General features: G+C 41.3%; 1 protein-coding gene across 1 annotated transcript in view; it reads left to right on the top strand.

The window, feature by feature from the left end:
• rnaseh1 (ribonuclease H1) overlaps nucleotides 1–2,366 on the top strand; it is a 6,355-nt gene extending 3,989 nt beyond the window's left edge. Inside the window, exons 6-8 of the mRNA XM_026194839.1 lie at nucleotides 204–288; nucleotides 403–527; nucleotides 2,039–2,366. Of these exons, the coding sequence (XP_026050624.1) occupies nucleotides 204–288; nucleotides 403–527; nucleotides 2,039–2,155 (327 nt within the window). The 3' untranslated portion in view covers nucleotides 2,156–2,366. The remainder of the gene's footprint in view (nucleotides 1–203; nucleotides 289–402; nucleotides 528–2,038) is intronic.
• Nucleotides 2,367–26,892: the final 24,526 nt, after the last annotated feature.

The following is a 26,892-nucleotide window of genomic DNA, read 5'->3' as shown; positions in this document are numbered from 1 at the left end:
CTAAAAATGGCACCATGAGAATGAAGGTTTTAAACTCAACTTCTGAAAAGTTTCCTGAGGAAGCAGATATGTAAATGTACCTATTTATTGGAAAGAATAGTAAGACGCAGGCCTGTAAATGCCTGTTTGTTATTTTATGCTTGGATTTTTCTCTACAAGCTTTAAAGCATAACTAACTGTCGTCTCTGCTCTCGCTGCACCAGGCGGCCTGCAGAGCGCTGGAACAGGCCAAACAGAATAACATCAAGAAACTCGTTTTATACACTGACAGCAAGTTTACGATAAACGGTGAGTCACAAACTCGAGTCATGCTGCAGTCATGTTGCATTACCACTCAGATTTCAGCTTTTGAATTTCCCACTGAATGGGTAAAGGTTTTTCTTTTCTTTTTCCTTCATGCAGGTGTGACCAGCTGGGTGAAGAACTGGAAGCTGAACGGCTGGAGGTTGAAATCTGGAGGTCAGATTACCAACAAAGACGACTTTGTGAAACTGGACAGGCTGAATGGACAGGTGGAGGTGGTCTGGGTAAGTATCAGTGTTTCTTTGCGGACGGGGTCTTTAGATTCATGCAGGTCAGAAGTAAACAATGTTTTTACATTTACCGCAGGAGTCTTTTTGCAGTCAACCGCCCCCTGCTGGGGAGGTGATAAATCTGTCCATGGCCTGAAAAATGGCCACAAGGGGGCACGGAGGGCTCAGTACAGTCAGACAGAGCAAGCAGCCGAACAGCTTTCCTCAGAGGCTAAAACTGTATATATCAAAGGGACAGTTTCAGTGGATTACTTGGATTAAGATGATTATGTTTTGTTTTTTGTTTTCTGAAATCTTATGCTTTTGATAAGCAGATGAAGTGTTACATATCCAAATAATTTTGCTATTTCAAACGTCTTCAAAAAAGAAAAATCTGAGCATTCGGCTGAAGACAGGTTCAGCGTTCCTGTTTCATTTTGTTTGCACATTAGAGTCTTAATTCAGAAAAATATCGTAAATTTTTATTCTTTTAATCAGCTCTGAATGATAAAAATGTTAAATGATAGAAACTCCCTGGTTTGTTAATAAGACTAAGTGTTCGACAAGTACACATTTGATACTAAAATATGCTAATGTTTCTTTCATTAGTACTAATTAAATGTGCTAATTTGCATAAATGTTGAATCAACAACAACATTTTATTCAGACTAGTCTCACAAATGTGTAAAAGGTTCCTGCACTGCGTCACCTTTCTGTTCTTTGGTTAAAAAAAAAAAGTAATTTTATTCCTCTTGCTGCGGGATCATCTGTGTTTTTATTTTAATTGTACGAAGTCAGGCTGGCACAAGGTTGATTGTCACTTAATTTCTGATTCAATTATTCGAATGCTTAAAAATGTAAAATATACGTTAAAATAAGGGTCCACAAATAAATCGTGAATGCCAGAAAGATATTACGAAAGGGTTCAGATTATCGTGAGGGAAGAATTAAACCCCCTCAGTCCAAATTAGGCCCAAAAAAGGTGAATATTCAGATTTTTGAAGGTGAAGCCAGAGAAATTCAGCATTTTCTGCTTGGAAAATTTAACTTAAAATGATGAGCTCATTATTACATTGTTCTCTTCACTTCTGGTGGATTGTTTTGATGTGCAGAAAGTAGTCTGATCTGGAAACGGTGTGACAGGTTCAATTTAAAAGTAACAGTCAGAGAAAAGCATCAGCAGTATTGTTAATGCCTTATCTGATGGATGAACCGGTAATGGTAAAAACCGCCTGTTTGAAGGTCGTACGTATCAGGATGTAATGAAAAATCTTCTGGTCATTTGCAGGTCTTAATGATTTAAATGCAACCCGTGATGAGCACCCCATGATTTGGCAGCAATAATTTGAAGTGATCATTTTACTGTGACTGCATTACAGGCCGCAGTAGTAAACAGTCTTAGTGCTGCATAGTACAGCCATATCCAATCATTTGTTTAATGCTCAGTAAGCGTCCAAGTGATTGATTATTAGTTGTTATTTTCATGTTTTTATACTTACTTGTCTGCCCTTCTGGTCCTCCTCCAGATGCACATTCCAGGTCACGCCGGCTACAGAGGCAACGAGGAGGCCGACAGGCTGTCAAGAGAAGGAGCGGCGAAGCCTCTGCAACCAGAGCACAAAGAAAAAGACGAGCACCTTTAAAGAAATCTGCTGCAGGACTGTTTAATGCTCTTTTTCTGGTTCTTTAGCTTTGAAACAAACCTTTGAGAGGTTTGTTTCTTGTCCGTGTCAGTTGTGACTGTACCGAAGCTTGAAGGTTGCAGAGAGTCTGCACGCTCATCCTTTTTCTTTTTTTTTGTGTTGAATGTAAATTTCGATTTGTTTTGGGTCTGAATAAAGATTTTAAGTTTCACCTGTTGTTTCCTGTGAAGTAGCAAGAAGTGAGAAGACAGTTCTTGAGTCTAAGAAGTTGAGGAAATCAGGTGAGCTCAAAAAGGTCAAGGAGATGGAGACATGTTGATGAGAAACTTGGACGATGTTTTTAGTTTATTCTGTCTCGTTGTAATCCCCGCAGCCTTCCAGCAGGAGGCGCTCCAGGTTATCATTCGAACACAGACAAAGGGCTCCTGAGGATTTGGGGTTTATTTAAGGATCTCCTCGCGAGCTGATTGACACATTTTGATGAACATCGTCCCAAACACGCCAGTGCTTGGGGAATATTGTTTTCAAATCACATGTAAGTAAAGTTTATTACAGTGAAACTGAAATGAGAACGAAGGGGTTTGAGATCAGCGTCTGAATCCTGAAAATCCTGTTTCTCTGTCACAAAATTAAACTGGGAGATGTCTACTCCCAGTCTGACAAACCAGTAATCATTATCACATTATACAGTATTAACTCTCCTTATGGGCAGCTTATCAGAGTAATCCTTGTTTCCTGGACTGAAGATGTACATTTATTTTAGTTTTCTAAAATAAAGTTTTATTGTGAAAAACACCTTCACTACATTAGCAGCAGGTAAATTCCCCTCAGAGGAAACTCTGACATACTGCTGAGGGCAAACACGAAACCTCCTAGAGACTGAAAGGGACACTGTGCATTAAGAAGTTTTTTTTATTTAAAAAAGGACATGTTAATTAAATTGAACGCTTAGTCATGCAGGCTCAGTTTAATATGCAGGTTGGTGGCATTTATAAAGGGTAAAAGAAAAGCAAAGATGAAGAAGACAAAAGAACATCATTGATAGAAGCATAATAACATTAAAGGCCACTTGTAAAGCTCACAAGCACAAAAACACACGAACCTGATTAAAAACATGTATAAAACAGTATTTATCTTTAAAGACTTGGACACTGCAGAGACAGACATCACCTTTCAAAACAATTGAGCCATTATTGTAAAAGAAACCGGAATCCTAAATAGGAGCATAAATAATGAAAGGAAGACATCTGTAGAACTAACAGCTGACAAGGAGGAAGGGCAGCACTGTCTCCCTTTATTGCTTAAAATGTACATTCTCAGTTAATCTCCTCACATCTTAGCCTTCCTGTGGTCCACCAGAGAGGAGCAGAGGAGTAAAGCAACAGGCATTTAACTTAATGAGGCATCCTTCTTTCAGAGCCTCATTTTAAACCAGCTAAGTAGCCCAACTAAATCTTTGTCTCAGATGGAGCAACAGCTTTTTGGAAGGGACAAATATAAGCTAAATAATCAAAAATCTCCAAGGCACTCTCTTTTTATGTGAAATTATATTTCCTTAAGCTCATGGCATCATTATACTCAACCTAAAACTCTGACTTGTTTAGACAGACACACACACACACACACACACACACACACACACACACACACACCTGGAAGAAAACGGACTCCATGAACACACCGACTATTTTCCAGTTGGTGCTCTACCAAACTTCCATTTAGGTGAGAGCGGAAAATTCCACCAGGAACACTCCACCAATAGGAGGAGTCTTCAATATCCTAGAATTAACCAAAATGAATCAGATTCAATCCAAATCAGATGAGAAAAACAAAACACAGATAACATAAATGTTATAACAAAGTAATAAAATCTTAGTCCTCATTTACTGTAAGTTGGGGTATTCAGTAGTTTCCTTTTGGTTAAGATGCCTTTTTCTTCAAGATGTGGTCAATTCCAAGTGTTTATATTATAAAAGTCCAGGTAGTGCTTGGAGGTAATGTTACATGTGCCTATAGGATATTTTATATTCCCAAATAAAACAGTGATTTAACGAAACGTGTGCTGCTTAAAGAGTCCTCCTGTATTTTCCAGCCATGCTGTGGCATATTTATATACTTAAAGGTGACCTCCCCCTCTGAGGATACACTTGTGCCTCCTTGATTATATCTCCTCCGTCCTCCAGATGCTTTTTAACAATTCAGACGCACTGAGACTGATTTACGTGTCATAAGCAGGAAATCAGAGCGACGAAGACAGGAAGTCAAGCCGCATATTATCCAGTCAATTACAAATGTTTGACTGTGAATTTAGTACATAGGTCTTTTTATATTTTTATTACTTAACCTGGCAGGAGTTACATATGGTCATATTAACCAATTATAAAGTGCTAATCTGAGGCTGCACCTGCTGAAATTTCAGTTTCCAGTATTTCCATTCCAGCGTGCAGTCTCTTTAATATGCTGCGTTGTTGTATGCATCGCTGCTGATAGGTTAACTCTTCATACATGCTCACAAGAATGAGATTAAACTAAAACTACTATGTTGTTACCACAGTGAAAAGTTGTTCACTTGTGTCCCTTAAATTGATCTAGTCCTTTCGATATTTGGCGTAAGCACCCTTTAAACTCTTGACATCGATGATGGCCGCTAACCCTGCAAGTAAACCCAGAGCTCCGCAGAAGTTTGAATCACAAAAGAAGCACCTCCGAATCGAAGGATTTAGCAATGCTCCCAGTCTTTTATTTTGAAAAAACCAGCTTCTCTGTGTAAGTCCTGTGTCAGGCTTCCTGACCTCCTCATCTGGTCTGTGCAGCCCAGCAAGCCTAAAAAATAGACACAGCTATATTTTAAGTGAAGCTCAGTGAATCAGATGCTTAAAATATTCCTGGTGGAATGACAAACATTGTCTTGAGGAGGTGACAGCATTGGAGCTGGAACGCGGTCCAGCATGTGGGATGTTCTCGTGATAACCCTTTGCAATCAGAACATGGAATTTATTATTTATTTAAATTGTGCTTCCAAATATTAGGAATCAGTGGGCAAAAAATTGACATTTTAACTGACACACCTCAAAAAAATAATGAAATTCTTTCCAAATGAGTCCTGTTTCATTTTCTTTAAGACATGGGCTTGGGTTTGTGACCTCACAGGGTTCAAAATGACACTTGGTTGCAGTTGGCAGAATTGTTGTTTTGAACATTTTGGAAAACCCATCTGAATGTCTTCTTCTCCATGAGGCCTAAACCTTCTGCTGCAGGACTTGTTCTTCTCGTGGCTGAAGTTAGTTCCTCATCTGCAGCTGCTTCAGAAGGAATTCAGAGCCAATCAGACGCCTCCCTGATATTATTGGATAATAAATGGAAACATCTTGTAGGCCCAAAACTTCGGCACACACTGAGAAAAGCTTTGTTTCTCCAACACGGAGAAAGAGGAATTAGACTCATTTGTCCTTCCTCCTCCTCCTCCATTCTCCTGCAGCCTTTCGATTGGTCGGTGTCGATGTTGGAAAAAGGACGGAGGCTCTGGGTTTCTCGCTCTGACCTCGACCGCTGCCTTCCGGCAAGCGTGGGGCACGGCGACCCCGCCAGAGGCAGCCCAGTCTGAAAGAGAGTGCCTCTGAGGGTCAAAGGTCACCCCGCAGCAGCTTCACCTCCTCGTTGGCTGAGACTCGTTAGCACTCCTCCTCAACACATACATGCCTCCTTAGCAGAATGAGCTCTGGCATCGTTCCGCCGCTGCCCTGCTGGAGGGGAGGAAGACCAAACAAACTGCAAAGAAACTTAACTAACCAGACATTAGAAACATCCTGCTCACACTTCAGCTGGAGGTTTTGTCAATTTTTAGATCATCTGCTCTAAAATAAACCACAATGTTCTGCCGGGGTTGCAGAACTCTCTGACACCGCAGACCGTCTGACACTGAGCGGGGGATGTTCACTGAAGTGCTCGCAGTGCTGACGGGGAGAAAAGAAAACTTCACGCAGGCGTTCAGCCGCTTGACAGGAAATCAACCCGGTCTACGCCGCTGCGTTAGCCAAGTCGCTCCATTCCAAGTAAAGTCTCACGAAGTTTGAGGCTTCGGAGTTAAGGTCCTGCTTTCGGTCGTGTGCAGGTTGACGAGGCTGCACCAAAGTTAGAGCTAAAGTGTCTCACATGGTGCTACTCAGAGCTTTGCACACACACATCTAAATGTTATAGCTCTACTCTGTCAGCAGGGGCAGTGTTGAGAATATTTATAATAACTGGCAATGTGGGCTGCTCGTGTCCATCTTGGTCCTGCCTCTGGTCCTTCGGCCACAAGCGGGGCGCAGCTGACTTCTTTCCACTGAAATGAAACACAGTGTTGGAAACAAGTGAAACTCTACTGCAGCAGCTGTCTGTGCTCCTCATGCAAGGTTTTTTGATCTTTTATGTAGCACCTTTTCCTCTTCGTGGAGAGCAGTGTTGGTCAAGTTACTTGAAAAAAGTAATCAGTAACTAATTACTGATTACTTCCCCAAAAAAGTAATCCCGTTACTTTACTAATTACTTATTTTCAAAAGTAATTAATTACTTAGTTACTTAGTTACTTTTTAAAAACACGATTTACAACCTGATAGAGGTGATAAAGCGATAGATCTTTCAGCCCAATTCTACTTTTTCTACATAATCCATCATACAAAATGTAATCAAATGGAAAAGTCTCTTTTTTTTAACTTGTTTTATCAGTTTTAATCTTTTAACTTTATGCATCAAGCAAAAATGTAATTATATGCAACATTCTCTGCGTTGAATAAATTAGTTTAACATTTAAAGCTATTTTCTGCACATTCCAGCACATAAAATAAAATATTTTTTGTGTTTACACTCACTCTTTCAAATAGATGCAAGTAAAACACAGCAGAAAGTAAATAAAGTCAAAGACTCAGCGGTCCTGTTGCTCTATTTTCACCTATTAAGCAGCACTGCGGTAGGCGCAGGTTTACCCTGGTGCAGGTGTGCCGCGGTCAGTTGAAGAATCCGCGACTTTCTCTGCGAGTTTCCCATTACGTGGTAGCGCACTCGGTGCTTGCTTGGAAGTTTAGGGTTTTTTTTCACTGTAAAAAGAAGTTTTCTTCCCACGCACAACGGACGCTAATGTTTTTGTCACTTTTTATGGAATCAAACTCAAAGTAAGGTCAGTACTTTAAACGCTGCACGCTCATACTCTCTCCCACAATCGATATGTGATCCATTGTTGATCTGCACACAGCTGTTGTCACTAACGGCGCACTCGCTTACGTCACTGTCGTGAGACATTCTCGCAAAAAAATCACGGTTTTAGTAACGCAGTAACGCAGTGTTCCTACGGGAAAGTAACGGTAATCTAATTACCGTTTTTGCAATAGTAATCCCTTACTTTACTCGTTACTCGAAAAGAGTAATCAGATTACAGTAACGCGTAACGCGTTACTGCCCATCTCTGGTGGAGAGCTCCGATGTGGTTCTTCTTCCCTGTTCAAGTAAACCTTTTAACCAGTCAGCAGTCTACCAATGCAGAGCTACATGCTGTTGGCTTTTTGGGCTCTGTGCTCGCTGAATTCCCATAATCCTTCCCTTCATGTAGCTGCAGAGCTACGAAAAATGGACATTAGTGCAGGACCAATAATTGCAAAGTTTATCCTTAAGTCACTAAAGTCATGTCTAAATGTTTGAGTCCATAAACACTGGGGTATTTTCATATGTGAGCATCTGTGCTGCTGCTTAGCATTGGATACTTAATGGGCGTGTTGCAGTATGTGCTCTCCCTCTGCTACCACTGTGCAAACAACTGGCCATGTCTCAATATGCGTACTTGTGTGTACTTGCGATCTCGTGGACTTATGATACATCATCAGCCGCAGATCAAGTACTGTTCCAATTTAAAGTATGCTCAAAATTCCCAGATGTGTTCTCGCTCCTCCTGTTTTGTTGAGCATGCATCAGTGGACTTGGTGCAGCCAAATATCCCAGAATGCATGAGCTGCCGTACCGCCCGCTCTTTTCTAGAATCGGACGCATGCCTGGATACATAGACAGTGAATGGGAGATATGCACATTATGCTGTGGCTCATTTACAAACTGGTTTATGACATTAGTGAGACGGGGCTGGCAGTCCCAACTCGTCATTTTCAGCATGCAGGGTTTGTGTTCTGGAAGGTAAGTCAATCTTGGTGCGTCAGCCTGAGCACTTAAAGACTGAGTCAAGTCAAAGTTTATTTCTATAGCACATTTAAAATAACCTCAGCTGACCAAATTTTACTCATGCTATAAAATCACTAAATCAACAATAGAAATGCAGTAAAACACACAATAGAACATACATTTAAATGATAATTTTCTATTATATTCTGCTAATCTAGAAACGAATGCCATCAAGACTAAATACGTTTTTGGAAGTGTTTTGAAAATCACTGAGTGTCTGGGCAGCTCTTCTATGAAAAATTAGGGATGGACCCAGGAACATCCAAGAGCAGTTGGTTCATAGGTCCAAACAGTAAGCAAACTGCAGGATGAGAGCATGCCGTGGGCCTCATATCTGAGTTAGTGAAGCCGTGGTAAGTCTGAGCTCATGTCAGGTGTAGCTGCTGTCATCCTCTGAGGTATTGTCAGAAATATCTGTGGTCATATCACTGGTTCCGGGTCTGATCACGGCTGAGCTCATGAGCCAGGCTCCTGCTCTGAAATGATTTCTTCCCCATCTCTCCAGTCACTGGTGCTTCCTTTTTCATCAGACATGAGGCAGAAGTGTAGCTCAGCACGGTGTCATCGGCGATCAGGGCACAGAAGGGGTCACAATCAAAGATGGTGAGATGTGAAGTGGCATCTGTTTCCATGACAGTTGCCTGTGTCCAGCTCCCTCCACAGGAAGAAAATCCAATCCAGGGTAATTTTGAGGTGACTGGGGAATAGTTCTCGAGGTTAACTGAGCTCCGTGTGTGTGTTTTTGTTACCGTCAGTGATAACATACCACCCCCACATACCATATATACATACAATATATATTTTCCCCTTAAAAGGGAGGTTTTCACTACTTCACTGAGGGATCAGACCCACCGCACATCCTGATCCCTATAATTCAAATCTTGTGGTCAAGATTTTTGTGCTTTTAATTGACTCTTCTGGTTTCCTAAGAGGAAGGCATTGGCCAAAATCTCTCTCTGATTTGTTAAATAATTTGCTCCCATCGGGATCTGATTTTTTTTAATTTATTTTTTCGCTTTAACAAATCAAGCAAAGAGGCAGCTGCTCAGATTTTCCTCTCTGGGTAAATTTGTGCTAATCAATGAAATCAGAAAATACTCGAGGTCAAAACCCCGCCAGCTCTCAGCTCATTAAGAAGCTAACACATTTATCTTTAAAAATAAAATCTCAATTTGTTCCGTTGTGCTGATGTCAATCAGTCATGCTGACATCAGCTTAATTCCAACTCTGGGCTCACAAATTTGAAGCATAGTATGTAAATATATGTAGTCTGACCCTTTAGTCGTTGTGGCCATATGACCATGTGATGGTATTTCCTGGCAACAAAGGATACAAAGACTGCATTTCTCTGCTTTTAACGCTCAGATGGATGAATCTGTTGGTCAGCCAGGTCACTGAACGCACCGACGGCCTCAGTCGGACTCTCTGTCTGATCAATTTTTCCTTCATACCCACCAATCAGTGGATCAGCTATTTGCAGTTTGGCAGGTTCCTGTCATCCGGGGCTTCATTATCTCGTCTCCCTGCTGATTTGCATCGTGGACAGAAACGTATGAATCAATCTGTGCCCTCGTGGAAAGTTTGGCAGGCTCAGCGCCCCTGCAGCCATCTCGGCGTTTGTAAAGTTTCACTCCAAAATGAGATTTCAAGCATTTCAAAATTATGACGCCCACTCTGATTAAAAAAAAAAAGAAAAGAAGAAGAACCCAGATTCTGCCATGAAAGTAAAACTCATTATGGAAATACATTGAACTTATTGACTATTCATGGGATTTGCCTGCAAACGACGGGAAGTTTCCAGAAGGGTATCTGTGGTTTTTCAGATCCACAGAGGTAAATTTGTCATAAGTGATTATTTGTTTGGTGAGTGTATTACAGTCTGTGTTATTCCAGGAAAAAAATATAGAGGGTAAAGTTACAGTAAATATCAGACTCTAATTTACCTGTAAATGTCCTCTTCTGCATTTTTCTAATGCAACACAATTATAGCAATTAAAGGAAATCTTTATTTTGTATTGATCTGTGGCACAGGTGAGTGGTGGTTGACTCTCTTTTGCCTGTTCAGCAGGTGCGAATGTGAACATCTCTGTGTGTGTGTGTGTCAGACTGGTACCCTGACCGGAAAGACTTGTTAAGAAGATGGATGAATGGGTTATTTTGCGTGGATAAAACAATAATGAGCGCATTATGATGACCTCGAGGTTTTAAAAAAGCAGAACAAAAAGAAAAGAACAAGTTTTGGAAAAAACATTGCAGAGAACACAAACAAAATTGTGTAGAACAAAGTAACCAAACCTAAAATACTAATTTCTTATGGATGTTTTATATTTGAATTAATGTAATCAGTTGCATCAAGGTGCTTTGCATGCTTTATATTGGAGCTGTGGTAAAGATCCCACAGTAATGCGGATAAATCATCGTGTTTCTCTCAATGTTCCCGAGTTTTTTCTGCAGTTTTGGAGGAAGTATTGCACCACTGAGGGAGGCTGCTGCCATCTGGATGTTGCCATGAAGGTCTTACATGCACATGAAAGCCAGGATCCGAGGCTGACCAGCAAAACCATGTATTGTAATGAGATGGTCAGTGTTAATCGCTTCACCTGCCAGCGGTTTCAATCAATCGGCTGTACATTTGTGTGTTTTTTAAGGTTTCACATCCCTCAAAATGAAATAATATGCATGTAGCTGAGAACCACAGTCTGAATAAAGAAATCAGACAGTATGAAGAGACGGACTATTGTGAAGGAGACTCCACTTTAATATAAAATAATCCCTCAAGAAGTGAATAAGGACAAAATGCTCTTTTTAATATCTTTTACATGCACCAACAAAACTGCTTGTAAACGATTCAGTGAATACTGCAAGTCATCTCTGAGGGTACTACAACTTCTCCAATCTCTAATAATGATCAGGCTGTGTGCATGTGGCTGAGGTCCAGCACTTATTCCCTACTCACTCGAGGGTCCCTTAACAGACTCATCATTCTTGCCTGCACACATGAACACTATCAGAGCCTCACAATCAATCAACACCATTAACATCATTAGGTTGCCATGACCTGGCCATGATAATATCTCTACCAGAACTTTCCTAACTCTTCTGATTATGAGATCTTACAATTGGACATTTTAACAGGTCAAAGTAGGAAACTCACTGGTGTAAATAATGAAATTAATGATGATTGATTTGTATTTAATGTGCTGAACTGCTGGTCCAGTGTCAAACTTCAGGCTCCAGACTGTAAAACTTCAAAAAACGTATGCAAAATAAACTTAGGCAGGTAATCAGTGATAATAATGCTCACTGATTCAGTTCCTCTCTTGTTTATGTTTATGCTATGTCCTCCAGAGCACAGTCAGGATAACTCCTGAAGGACTCAACTGGATTTTCGTCTTTGCTGGAATCCTCCAGATTTGGTTTTGCACAGTTTACTTTCATCTTTGGATTTAATTCTTTTCTTTTTGTTTCCCCACACAGTGGCATGACTTAACTTTTGGCAACCATCAAACTGTGATCTTCTCACCTTTTTAGACTTTTAGACGCCATTAGGTCATTTCAAGAGCCATCTTTGAAACTCTATCACTGTGCAGCACAAGACTGCTGTTTCAGAGCTGCGACCAAACACATCACCGCTATTCTTTCACGCTGGTCATCTTTTATCTTGGACATACAAAAATTGCACACTATACACCGGACATCATGCAATCCTAATTTCCAAACACACTCCAGTGTATGTTCAGCACACTGTGCGCTTGCAGGGCTGCCAGGCCTGTGTGACTAAACCAGCCAAATACTCAGAATTGTTTTCGGGCCGGAGCATTTCAGCATATTGTGTGTGCTTAGCCATGTTAGTGTGTGCGCTGATGTGGAATTGCTTTGGTAGAATTTGAGTATACGTGATATAATGTATAACATGCTAAATTGATTCAACTTGCAGCCAATTTCCATGGGAAAAACTGTGCACATACCCAGGCAAAATTACAATATTTGACTGTTTCTGTGGCTCTTTGCTCAATGACGCTGGTGATGGTTTCATTCAGCAACATGAGATCACATGCTGAACACCTCTAAGAGCTAATTTAAGCTAGTGGTCTGTTAGTTCAGTCCCATTACACCCTCAAACATCTTTTTCTTTGCACTCTTTACTTTCACCCTTTGTTGTACATGATGAAAATTTAGCTAAGCTTATAATCTTGCTGGTTTTGGCTTTAGTATGACCCCTTGTTATCCAGTTTTCTTTAAAAAAAAAAAAGAAAAAAAAAGCTAAAGCATTTACTGCAGGAAGCTGATTTAGATGTGAGCACAAATAAATAGTTTGAATCCTTAATCAAGAAAAGTCCTTTTTTACAATACGTTACTTAATCACTTGCTAGAAAAAGTAATTTGTTACGCAATCCGTTGTATGACGTCTGTGTTACTCTGTAAAATGACCTGAAATGCATTGTCACATAATTGCCAGTCAACTATAAAAACCAAACACAAATCCCCGAGGACAGAAACAATCTCTCTTTTAGTTTTTAAGCACGAACAATACACTGACAACACAAAGCAAAGATCAAAACCAGCCACAAGAGACTTCAGTGTTCACCTCGGTGATTCTCTTTTACCATTTTCGTCCACCTGTGCAAGGGAAGAAAAAAGGAAACGTTCTGCTGCCCTTCCTGCAGATAACTAAAGACCTGCTGTAACAGCATTATTGTAACTGTAACATAAGTGCTGAATTTTGTGCAGTGACACATTAAATGTATCTATTTTCCTGTAATGAGTGCATTTATTTGACAGAAACAACAAACCAAAAATCATTAGCATGAAAAAAACTGTTAGCCTCTGCTCAAGCTAACGACACCTGTGTAATGTGAACGCCGACTGCTCCCCCTGGTGGTGGCATGTTTTACAGCCCAAATAACACAACCTCATCGGCTTAGCTTGGCTGATAGCAACACAACAAACTGCTTAATTCTGCGTCCAGATCATAGCTGGTATAAATCGACATAGTGACTGTGATGTCACGATGTATGAAGCTATGAAGCCTCGAGCTTGGCAATGTTCACTTTGGTGTTTTGAAACCAAAGAGCACACCATAATCATCGTCTGAATCTGAGAATGACCAGCATTTATGAAACTGAGTTAATGCACAATATGACCTGAAAGCAGACGGGGAAAAAAGGCAGAGGCGTCCCTTTTCAAATGTGGAAGCTACATCCATCTTTTACCCTGCTTTTATTTGCTCCAACAGAAGCAGTTTAACTGGCGTGAACAGCCTTCTCTGTTCAAGGCTGTGGCTCTTCATCTTCTTAAAAGCATATATTCATGTTTAAGTTAGCTCTGCATGGGGGAGATACATGTTTGTACTGGATTTCTCAGCACAGTATATGAACTGAGCAGTCATTGTTAATACTCGTGCCTTTCTTACTGCAGCACGTCTAAACGTCTGCCGTGAGACGCTGCTGGAGGTGGCTGCTTGTTTTTGGTCTGTATAAAGGAGGAAAGTAAGGGTCGTTTTCAGGCCCATGCAGGCCTCAGCACGGCTGAGGTGAGGCCAAGGTCGTCAGGGTGGAGGTGCTGCAGTGCCATCCATCAGCTGCCAAGGCTCCAATTATGCAGCAGAGTCCTAACCAAGCGTGAGATGTCATTACACAGATGGAGCTCTAGAGGAGAGAGAGTGAGTCTGCATCTGTTTGTCTGTCAGGCTGCATCAGTGTTCATCTGTGTGTGTGTGTGTGTGTGTGTGTGTGTGTGTGTGTGTGTGTGTGTGTACACATTTATTATCTGAGGCAGGATAGCTAGAAACAGTCTTGTCTATAGTATTCTTTATGTGTGAACAGATGCTTCCAGCTGTGGGCTGGCATATGATAATCTGTGTTGCTTTTTAATGTCACCTGTGAATTCTTAACATGATAGATGAATCTACCTCTGCATTACTTACCGCGCAGTAAAGACGTGCTCCACCAGGCTGTGTGCGCACAGTGTGTGGGCAGCTGTTGTCAACATTCAAACAGTGACAAGAGTTTGGTGTTTGGCAAACGTAAATCTCTGTGGACTTTCCGAGTCAGGCGTGAGCAACAGCAAAGTTAAAGCAACGCCAACAATTAGCTTGCTGACAATGACGTTTTACTCTGACACGAGTAAAGTTAAATTAAAAACAATGCTCCCCGACCTTCATGGCTAAAATAAAGTGTTTGTCTGTGATCTGTAGTGACCAGGTGAAGTAAATTCACCTAAGTAAAATTATAGTTACTTTAATATTTGTAATAAATTTTCCTTTTCCTCTTTTGATAGTGTCACTATATTAAACATTTTAAACTCTATATTTATGCATTACTTAATTATTTTACTTGTACAGCAGTAATATATATATAATTATACATGTTTTTTTTAAACATGGCGCCTTTTAAAAAGTAGAATTTAACTGCCCAACTGCAAAGCAGTGTCATTACGGTCATATTATTTATTTACTTATCAGTGTTTCTATGGAACAGGGGTGGAGGAACTCCAGGCCACAAAGATCGTGTCCTGCAGGCTTTAGATCCAACACAGCTGATTTAAATGGCTAAATTACCTCCTCAACATGTCTTGAAGTTCTCGTGAGGTCTGGTAATGAACTAATCATTTGACCCATGGTGATATCTAAAACCTCCAGGACACCAGCCCTTATGGCCTCGAGTTTCCGGCGCCTGCTATAGACCTTTATGCACAGTAAAGTATATGTAGATGTATATGATGGTATAAGACCTTTATGTACGCCAAAAATCAAGGTGCCAGTTCCTCTAGTGGCCACTTGAGGATGAGAAGATGGAAATAGCTTTGAAGCCTCAGGGTGAGTGTTTTCAGCATCATCATCATATTGGTTTCCAAAAAATGGATGTGACGATGTCATGAGATTCTCATTAGCTGAAGAAGATACGAAGGATAACCTCCATCTCGAACCACAGCATAACCAAGTGTTACTAAACAGATTTAATTTTGAATACATGACTTTTATATATAATAGGATCCAGAATGAGGGACTGAGCCCATAAACAGGTAAATGTCTACAGAGGTCATATCAGAAAGCTGTTTTCCCATAAACTTCTACAGGACCAGAAGCCTTTTTAAAACCTCAACTATTGCCATCTGGTGGCCTTCAGACCAAACAGTGAGTGGAAGTGAAACTTAAAAATCCACGATGGGGCTCAAACTCCAGTGTGCTGGTCAAAATTTGTGTTTCTGGCTCGCACCAGTTGTTTCAGAGGGCAGGAACAAACAAACGATGTCACTGTTTGGTTACAGGACTTATTAGGGGAAAGGGAACAGTAATTGTGGAGGAACATAAAAATAGTCCAGCGGAAAATTCCCCACTGTGACTCTCAGGAGGCTCTGAGGCGACCAAACGCTGAAACAGAAACACAAGATCAGAATTATCATGAAAAAGACTCGAAAAGGTTTTTACATCAGAGGAAAACACTCAGCTGTCTCCAGCATCAAGCACCAAACTCCCACTTTCACCTCCTCACCAAAACTGACTCATAAACTTCTTCTAATTGCTGCTTTCAGCGTTTGAACTCGGCACCGTGAGCGCCCAGCGTCCTCATTATGAGAAGAGGTGAATTGTGGGTAGGATCTGCGGGTGGTTTGACAGCCCGCTGTGAGCGCTGATGTTTCAAAATGCGGGAAACAGGAGGAGGGAGACGAAAGAGAGGACGGATGAGATGGAACAAAAAAAAGAGATTAGAATTGGGGGAAAAAAGCTGGCGAGGGCGAGGAGCGAAGAAAAAAAGACGTGGGAAAGGAAGGAGATGACAGCGAGGGAATGGGGAGAGATTTGAGGAAACATACGGCAACGATAGAAACAAAGAGAGGAGAAGGAGGGGGGAGAGGAACTTTGGGAGGACGAGGTGGATAAAACTGAGAAGAAAACCAGGTGGAAAAATAGAGTGGTTGAAGAGAGTGGAGACAAAGTAAAGAAAAGTACAGGCAGGTGAGGAAATCAGAAAAAAGAGTAAATACGGGGTCACTTAGAAATGGCCCTGCGTGGTTTTCCAGTGATCATGTGTCTGGGAAGTTCTTATTTTGAAGAATAAGTTAACTTTCATCTCAATAGTCACCAGGACATGAAAACTGCTTGTCTGGAATCTTCCTCTTTCAGGTGCTCCCTTGCCACAGCAGATCATCTGCCTCCGTCTCACCCAGTCACCAGCATCCTCTTCTTTTACACCAACCTCTGCATGAATCTTCTCTGTGGTCTCCCTCTTCTCTTCCTGCCCAGGTGCTCTTCCGTCTTCAACATCCTTTGTCCGATATACCCACCATGCCTCCTCTGCACAAATCTGCATGCATGGAATAACAAGTCATATCTGATAAAACAACCTCCTTAGAAAGAATTAGCCGACTTTGACCCCTCCGAACATGATGTTTTAAAAAGCTTTTTTCCTCCCCGATAATCCAAGTACCATGTCTCTCTTCTATAATATCAGATAAAATGATGAGGTGATGACATTTATATCCAAAAAAAGTGAAAGGTTGCTTTTACCGTGACATCCAAATGTTCAGCAAAAAGACTTTTCTGGACATTCTGCAGAAATTCTTCCATGACTCAGTGACAAAAGGGGATACTGTGACCATAGTTCATATTTGGTCAGATACTGACTTGGTGACACTAATCTTTATACTTTTGTGACTGCACAGCTCTTCTGTGCTGCTGGGTTGAAAATGTGTTAGAATTTGTAGCTTTGAAGCGGATTTGAAGCTGTCTGTGTTTGTTTCCACTGGCCCAGCTTTGATTAAATATTTGGATTGTTTTTAGATTTTTCTATTAGCCTCTTGTGTACTCTGCATTGTCTCTCCACTGCAAAATTGCTTTAATACTAAAGCAGAAGAGCCTGAAATGTCATTTTTTTTAATGGCCAGCAGAGGGCGGCTCCATGGTTTGTAAAAACAAATGTGATTTGTATTGAAATCTACCAGAAAATCAATCTTTTGTATCCTTGGTCTGTGACTTCAGGAAACACTTTAGCTATTGGTTTATGGTCTCAATCAATAGTCTCAAGTCTTTTTGAGTAAAGCATGACACTCATTTGTAAAACATGATCCCAATTAGAGTAAAAAAGCAGGATAATGTAGAATATTTTTAAGGGCAGGCCTATCTTATAATCGATGGACTGCCACTGCACAGAGTGTCCCTCGACTTGTCATTCAACTCTGCTCTGCCCTTTTGATTCCTAGGTTAAGACAAAAAGAGGGTGATGGGAGAAAGACTCATGGGTGAGGTGCCTATGGCTTTGTCCATCTTGTGCACACAGTGGGTGAGGAGGAGGGCACAAATCAGCCGGAAGTTAAGTATTTCTTTAAATATACAACTCTCTGCAGTGACAAATGACAAGTCACCTGTTTGGATGTACGTCATTACTCTCCAGCTCTGCTCTCAGCTCTGCATGGGTTAGAAGTGGGACTGTGCGGGTACTGCAAGCTGCCTGGTGGCTGTTAAAATGCTGCTCAGGTCTGCAGCAGGCTGAGATCCAGTGAGACAGCCGGCAGCAAAAAGGCAGACAGCCTGAATCCCAAGCACACATCCTGCCTGCCTCAACGGAAAACATCTTCATCCACACAGCTCAGCTGGCAGCAGGAATTTTGCAATCAGACTTTTTAGTTGGAGGCAAAATTATTGGAGGAAAGACAGGACTGATGGGAAATGTGGTCTTAATTTAACCAAACACAACCAGCAACAATGCAGAGCTGCTCTTCGTCTGCTTCCGTAAAGGCCTGTGGTGTCTGCCACAGGCCTGCATATTTCTGCATAAATTAACAGATTTTTGGCTCATTTCTCCACTCGGCATCAAGTGTTTCACATAACTTGCTTGAGGGGGACCAGATCTTCCCAGTCATATGCAGTCATATGAAGAATTATTATTTCGTAGGCGTATTGTAATTGAATAAGAGGGAAAATATCTCCGGCGCTGTGTGAATTTTAGCTTCTTCTCCATCTGAAAGTGCCGTTAAAATGCAAAAGGTGAAATATGGGGGTTTCAGACTCCACCAGTGAGACATAACAATAAATAAACAGTCTCCTTTTGAAGTTACACTCTGTTTTGAGTTTGATTTCGACTAATCGATGACAGAGTCATTTCCTGAGGTTGCTCTTTTACTCATCCAGTTGGCAAATCCCAAATAAGATGTGCTCTTAAAGCTGCTTCAGTCTGCCCAAAGTCGACTCTTTGAGTACAACCCATGGCAGTCTTACTTTTGACAGCAGACTTTCATTTATAGTCATAGTCTTTTGACTAAAACATCATAATTTAGGCATCCACATTTTTTAGTTTTAGTCACACTATTTACAAAGCATCTCATTTTTGTTGGCATCAAATGCAAAATGTGTCCATATGTGTGCTGTTCTCTTCCTCCGAAACGCCAGCATTTTGTCGCGTTTTCATGAAAAACAGGGAGCGTGGAAGTTAGATTTCCAGTGGCGGATCACTCTTACTACACAGGAGATTACTTCTGCTTGGTACTCGTCTCGCCTTTCTACACAAGTTCTGATTGGGTCTCATCTCTTCAGAATATTTTCGCAGTTATCATCTTGTTTTCGTCAGAAAAAATCATAGTTGTGCGTTGGTCCTACAAAGACCCTACAGAGTGTTGTCCACATGCTGCAGCTGTTTTCCACCATCAGCGGCTACTGAGACAAGCAACCGGTCTGTGGGCTACTCTTGGGTTTTCTCTTGAGAGAAACTGAAGTTCTAACAGAGTAAAAAGTGAAAATCAATTGTTTAAAGCAATGAAATGTTTCTGTTATGCAAATAACTGAAAAACGTGTATGACTCAGGAGTGTAGTCTGTAACTGTAACTGTAATGTGTGTGTGATGTGAGTGAAGCTCCTCCTTATCATGCCGTTTCTCACTCCGTGCCATATCTGTTGTCCCTGATGGCTGATCTGTCCCTGTGCTGGAGTCTTGCTGTTAATCTCCTCATGTCTAGCTTTCCATGTACACATGTGGAACGTCGAGGAGGTCTCAGAGCACAGCCATGCCACCAAATATAAATTACAGCAGATGGAAATGCTGATCTTATTTTGACTCACAGCCCTTGCTGATATTTATGGGCGTGAGGAAGTGAGCCAAATATTTCTAAATGATTCTTTTTCTTTCTTTGCATATTTCCACTGACTGAGACCTCAGCATATGTGGAAATCATCTGCAGACTGTGCAGCAATTTTTATGTGTTAACAAAGAAAACAGACATTTACAGATGCTTCAGAGTCTGTTTGTTTGGATTTTTTGTGTGTTGCTTTGATTTTGTGCTTTGTTGAAATCCTTTATAGGGACTGAAATGAAAGGCATTAAGAAAACATCAAGCAAGGCTGTGAGTTTGGTTTCAGATCCAGTTACAACTGCTGTGTAAATCACTGCAGAAACCCAGCTAATAAATTATTGTAATTTAGTGTAGTCATGACTATAAAAAGGTATGTCCCCTGCACTTCATGTCTTTGAAGAAGAGTAAGTGAAAATAAATCACTTTTAGTCAGAATTCTTTTTATCTTAAAAACAAAAACTTGAGTGGAGTCTGTTTCTCAGGCTTCACACAGCCCAGACAAGCTCTTTAAATAATCCAGTGTGCTCGGGAGAATATGGCTGTAAGCATCCATAAAATGAGGCAGGGCAGCCTGCAGATTGCCTGAGAGCCAGAACCCAGGGCAACAAGAAAAGTTATACACTGAAGTTTCCATGCAAATTAAATTCTGATAGAAGTTTCAGAAAATCCTCAAAAGAAAGTGATAATTCATGTAAATACTGTTGGTGAATTTAGATTACTTACGTCACGTCATTATTGTTCTAACAGTTAAGGGGGCTTTCAGTCTGTGCTGACAGACTGAAGCAGGACTAGGGAAAAATGAGTATTCCCTAACCAGCTGATGAGAGGCTGCCGGAAGTTTTTGGTTGTTGCTGAGTGAAATCGGTTGAAAACAGATCGCTGCACCAAAAACCAATTTGTGATTGCTTTGGTCACTGGAAGATTGATGGGGTTGCCTGTAGTTTGCATCAAAGATGCCAACATTTCTGCAAACACTCGCTAACTAACCACCAAGCAGTAGTGAAACTTAGTGTGATGCAAATTGGAAATGGACACTGTCTGCCTTCAAAGTAAAAGTTGTGCGTTACTGCTGAATCCTACATGTTTCAAACAGCATAAATGACCTTCTTCATTGTTTCACACATGCTTAGCGAGTAGTTCACAAGCATTTACACAAAAGTCTTCCATTAAAACTATGGGTAACCGCACCAATCTTCTAGTGACCAGTAATCACAAGGAGTTTTTCTATGAAGCACCGTATACCACTGTGGTACCATTTTGCCTTGGTATAAGCTAGCAACCACTTTCCAACTGCTTAGAGAATGCACATTTTTCACTAGTGGCCAGAGGATGCTAGAGAGTCATTTTTGGAGCAGTAGTGAGAACACAACCTGCAGCTAATAACACATTTTGATATCAATGTTTCCAAAAGAATGCATTGTGATTGTTTGCGTTCATCAGTGCATCAGTGGAAATCAAAAGTCTACGCTTATAAATTAGATCACAGACTTTGCCAAACTGTCTGAGAGTGACTGCAGACAGTCAGAGTTGGACCATAACTGTTTGGAGGCCGGTTGCCTCTCACCAGGTGACCCGTGGAATCATCTGACTGAAAGGGGTCATCCAGAGGTTGAGGTTGCCATTGTATAGGAAGAGTTGGACCTCCTCCAGTGCAGGAGTGGGCAATAAATTTTCCAAAAGGGCTGCATGAGTACAGGGACCCAGCAAGGGCATAGTAACACCACCAATTTATCACTATTTGATCAGCATTCCCAAAAACAGTAGTGAACAAACTGAATGAATGTTTTAACTTAAAAACTTTTAACTTACAAAAAATATTCTATTGCTATTTGGCTTGTGGTTTAATTGCTTAATCTTTAGTTTTTCAGTTCATTCAGTGGGAAAAATCTGGTTTTGGGCTTGAACAAGTGTATTAAAGTCAGGTTCAGTTTCTGACATAGAAATGTGAATGACAGTCGCATCAACAGCAGGATCTCCCTTCCATTCGACATCTGAGAGCCCTGGGATGCCTTTTTCTCACAGAACTCTCTAATTCCTGCTCTCAGGTCCCACATTATTTATACCACTTTATCCAGTCCGAGTTGGTTTTTCAGCTCAAGCTCCAGATTTCCTGCAATGTCCTTGATCTGTCTTGTTACGGTTCGCCAGGAAGGGGACACAGTTCTCAAATATTTTTTTCTCAGGGCATATCAGTGGGGCACAGTCCGCCAAACACTCTCTGATAACTCCCCATCAGAGAATGATTTACTGGTTTTTGTGATTTTGTGGGAAATCGCCAAGCTGGTCATGACTGCTTCATCCCTGAGTGTGTAAAGCTGAGTAAAAAGTCCTTGTTGCTTTTGCAGCTCTCCTGGAAAAGGTTCAGACGTCTACACGCGGCCTGCATCAGTCAAGTTCTTGTATTCCTTTGCATGTTTAGTCTCAGAATGAAATTCAAACAAACTAAGCACACAGCTTTACCTTTAACTTAAGCAAGTAAATAAACTGCTCAAAAAGGAACACATTGAAAACACATCAGATCTCAATGGGAAAAAAGTCATCCTCCAAATACTGATATGGATTCAGGAATGTTAGGAACGAAAGGATGCCACATCATTTGATGGAAATTAAAATTATACAGCAAAACCTTCTGGCAATGACATGTATTGATGTGGCATCGTGGAGGAGCTGGGCTACTTATTTAACCTCTGTAGGGTCCAGCTATCACCTCATGCTACCAGTAGTGACCCAGACGCTAACCAAATGCAAAACTAGTGAAAAAAAAACAGTCAGAAAAGATGAGGGCAAAACTGATTAACAACCCCCTCGGCTACTTACTGCTACTGACCAGAACAGAATGTGAGGGAAAGAAATGCAGTCACCTTCAAAAATAAAAGGTACAAAGTTGTATTGTAGTTTCGAAGAAGTTTACAAAAAAGCACTAAGCCATTGTCTGATTTATTAAAGACTGTTTGGTGTCTGAAATGGGACAAACTCCACACTGATTTGTGTTTGAATTCTGATTTCCCACTGAGGTCCTTGGGGAGAATAAAAGGGCCGGATGTGGTCCGGAGAGCGTCCGGAGAGCGTCCGGAGAGCGTCCGGAGCGTCTGATCCAGTGTGACAGAGTCGGAATTGAACAGCGAGTGAAATCAAACGTCTGCCTAATCTTTTGGGCAAACGTTTTCTAACTTATTCCGCTGCTCCCCCTCCTGCCTTCATTATACTTCAGCATGTGATTGTTTTTTGTGTATATAAGTAGGTGTATTTTCGCAACTATTTCACAAACTGCCATGGTATTGTGTGTAATTCTTTCAGACTTTATAAAGCTCACTCAGAACAAGTGTAGTCACCGTCGTCCTCGTAAGAGGCAAACTCTACTTCCTGTTGAAAGCTGGTGGACGGTCAGTGCAGTGAATATTAACCGTTCTACCAAATCTGCACATCCTGGCCTTGTTTACATTTACGTACAATGATGTTAAAAATTTTTATTTAATGATCAGCATTTATTTATTCATTACTGTTCAGTGTTGTGATGTTTCCATTCATTTCTGGCAGCTTGAATGAATTCCTTCAGTAACATGGACAGCGCTGTCTCACTCTGTCTGTCTCTCACTTGTATTAAATGTTAATCAGCCTCCTGCAGACTCAGCTGCTCTCTCTGGATTTGTGTTTCTTAATTCAGCTCCAAAGCTTCTCCTCATTCTTTATGCAGAAGTCTTAGAGAGAGAAAAAAAACCCTGCAGAGAGACAAACCGCACTCCCAAATTACAACACAGAAAGACTGACAGAGAGCTATTCTTAGAAAAAATGTGAAGTGTGTCCCCGGGGAGTTACCAAAAGAAAGGTTGAAGGGTGATCCTCTGGGGAGGTTAAATGCTGTCAGTAAATTTTATGCTAATTTTGTCCACAATTACTGTAGATTTTTGACATTTCTTCAATACAGGTGCAATATTTGCCCTGAAGTGGTGCAAGAGCAAAGGTCAGAGGGTTACACAAATCATTAAGATTCAAACCCCTAGGGTAGAAAACTATCCACATGCACATTTCATGCTAATTTCAGTGCTAATAGGTGATGGGAGATTGAAACCAACCGCAATCTAAAAATGCAAAGACTAACTGACATTAAAATCCATAAGAGGAAAATTAAAGCTGTATCAATAAATGTTTTATTTCTACTTGGCTGCAGAAGAGCTGCAAAGCTCTCTGCTCTCTCATGTGTTACAGAGTTGCACAAGCTGTCCTTTAGTATCTGGACGTGCTGGGTTAAGGCAAGAGTGAGACAGCGCTCACTCCTAACCATATAACATGGCATCGCATGTGAACACACTGAGCTAGCTACATTTTTAAATATGCAGGGTTAACGCTGTTGGGGTAAACTTTAAACCAAATCTTGATCTTTTACCCATCGGCCACCAAGAGCACGAGTTTGGATGTATGAACTGCTAATTTCATCCAAACCAGAGATCATGAGTCATGCACACATTTATATTAATGTTTCATCTTTACACTTAAACTATGTTTTAACTCACTGTTTAATTTAGTTTTCACGCTGGTTTGATAGATTTGGGCACCTGCTTTGTTAGGCTGAAGAAAAGATGACAGGGAAATACGCTTGGCCATCCGCTTTATTAGGTACAGCTTGCTAGTACCCCCTTTGGTTTCAGAGTTGCTTTAATTCTTCCTGACATGGATTCAGCAAAGTGCTGGAAACATTTCTCAGAGATTTGGATCCATATTGACATGATAGCATCACACAGTTGCTGCACTGAACTCATTGTCATGTTCAGGAAACCAGTTTGAGATGATCTGAGTTCTGTGACATGCTGCTGGAAGCACAAGATGGGTTCACTGTGTTCATAAATAGATGGACAAGGTCAGCAACAATACTCAGGTAGGCTGCGGCACTGAAATGATGCTCAGTTGGTACTAAAAGGCCCAAAGTATGCCAAAAAATATCCCTCACACCATTACACCAGCCTGAACAGTTGATACAAGGCAGGATGGATCCATGCTTTTACGCTATTAATGCCAAATTTCTGAGTCTACCATCTGAGTGTCGCAGCAGAAATCGAGATTCAGAGTCTGAGTAGCCTCAGCTGTCTGTTCGTAGCTGACAGGAGCAGCACCCAGCATCTTAAAGTCGGTTGTTTGGGAAAATCCTGCAGTTTTTAAAATACTCAGACCAATAACACCACGCCACGTTCAAAGTCTGAAAAATCACCTCTCTTCCCAATTCTGATGCAAGGTTTGATCTTCAGCAGGTCATTTTGACCGTGTCTACATACCCTAATGGACTGACTTGTGATTGCCCAGTAAAGATGAACAGGTTTACCTAATGAAGCTGCCAGGCTGTGCGTGTGGTGCAGGCATGAAAGTCACTTCAGTTATGCCACAAGAAAAATAAAGAATAACTCGTTGTACACAAACAGAAAGCTGACATTTTTGTCGTAGTTGAATGAAATGGCACGAGAACTGGCTGCTTCACCAGCTAGTCTCTGACTGTGTCTGCTGCTTGGTGCTGAGCAGACAGTGTGCAGCAGGTTAATCAGAGCTTGTTTTCTGTAAACACCTCCTGCTGCTGGACTCAACAATCAATGTGCCTTAAAGCCAAAACCACCAGTTATTCTCTGAAATTAGTGGGAATGTCACACATGTTTAAAGAATTTTGAAATTGTGGTTTGATGGTAAAAAGCAAGTTTTCCATCAGCTAATGTTCTCAATTATGTTTAGAAATGTTTTGATATATTTAAAAACCAACAACAACAATAAAAAATAGCATTTATTTTGTGTATACTTAAGATAAGAGTCATGAAGAACATGTATTTCTTTGCATTCAAGCCCACGGTTTAAACATGCACACACACACACACACACACACACACACACTGTACTCTGTATGTGTGTCACAGCTCATATCAGAAGCCCTGTCGCCACGGGGAACCACAGTTTGATTGATGGCAGCCGCATTTACGCCATCAGCTTCCCTGTGAGAATCCAAAATGGCTGCCTGTTTCCACGGAGACAACAGACGTGCCCCCCTGCTAGGGAGATGAATGAAAATTCTCCGTGTTCCAGGAGAGGCAGACGGAGGGAGTGAAAGAAAGGGAGGTCACGGTTTTAGTCGATCTGTTTTATTGCGAAAGAAGCCGTCGTTAATGATGATGCATGTGTTGGGAAGTCCTGGATGGTGTCCAGCTGTTCAGAAATCCATCACCGAGCTTGTGACATCCTTCCTCTGCTCCTGTGTAATGTTCTGGTGACTCAAGACGTTTAGACTACGAGTCAGATCCATACAGGATGTTATTATGTACACTTCAAGCTCTTTATCCACCTCACATCCACAATCAGTTCAGACTCATCAGTTAACCTAACATGCATGTCTTTGGATTGTGGGAAAAAGCGCAGAGGAAACAGAAGCAGGCACAGGGAGAACACGGAAACTCCACACGGAAAGGCCCCAGACTGGATTCACAGCAGGAATCTTCCTGCTGGGAGGCGACAGTGCTAAATGCTGCACACTGTGCCACTCACAGTAACTTATAGAGTACTAAACTCTGTTACATCCAATGTAAAAGATGTCTTAGCTGCTATAACTGTTCTTCAGCCGTGCTACCTGTGCTCCATCAACCTCATCAGCAACTGTATGAAAGGACCAGCTCCTGCTCCGAGTCTCTGCCAGTTCATCGGCCTCCTAAGTGTGGTAATCAGGCTCTTTTGTAACTCCTTTGTGAACGTACCATACTGTTTCTTTGTTTCCAGTGCCTCCCTGCTGGCTGAAGAAGTGCTTTCCTCCACTCCTGAACCAGCCTGTTTCCGTTGAGCTGGTCAGCTTCCACCGAAATCCTGCTTCCCCGTCTGCCTGCTCAGCCTCCATTGACCTCCTCCTCTCCAAGGAACAACCCAGTGGACAGACACCTCTCCGCATAATTCCTCCCGAGATCCAAGTGAGCACTGTGTTTCAGTTCCTTTTGCAGCAAAGGACAATTCTAGTGGATTAACTGAATCGACTCGTCTGGACTAACCACTCTCTCTTCTTCTGGTGTTTGAACTTCACCAGTTGTTTTTTCGGTTTTGAATACTGGTCTGACTGGCCTTTGACACCAGGAGATTTTTTGAGCATTTATTTTCAATCCCTTATCTAAATGAATGAGGATAGAGCCTCAGCATTAGCATGACATAAAAATGGTCCAAAATATGTAGTCAAAAAGGAATGACACAATCTAACCAGAAAACATGAAAAAGTTCACTTACCAACATACAGCTGAAAAAAAATGTAGCCCTCGTCTGTGTGTGTGTGAGTGCAACAGCACAATTGGCTAATAAGCTTTTTGGGGGTGAGGGTAGGGATGGAATAACCACCATCTTTGCTGTTACTGAATGTTCCAGATTTGCAGTGCTGGGTCTCAGCAACTATTAGAAATGAGACTGAATGCCCCCTGGAGTCTAGACTTTGGTGGTGATGGAGATGAAGCAGTTGGAGTCTTGAATGA

The sequence above is a fragment of the Astatotilapia calliptera genome, chromosome 15 (assembly GCF_900246225.1).
Source record: "Astatotilapia calliptera chromosome 15, fAstCal1.2, whole genome shotgun sequence".
Taxonomy (NCBI): domain Eukaryota; kingdom Metazoa; phylum Chordata; class Actinopteri; order Cichliformes; family Cichlidae; genus Astatotilapia; species Astatotilapia calliptera.
The sequence above is the reverse complement of the archived record's forward strand: the minus strand, read 5'-3'. Positions and strand labels throughout refer to the sequence as shown.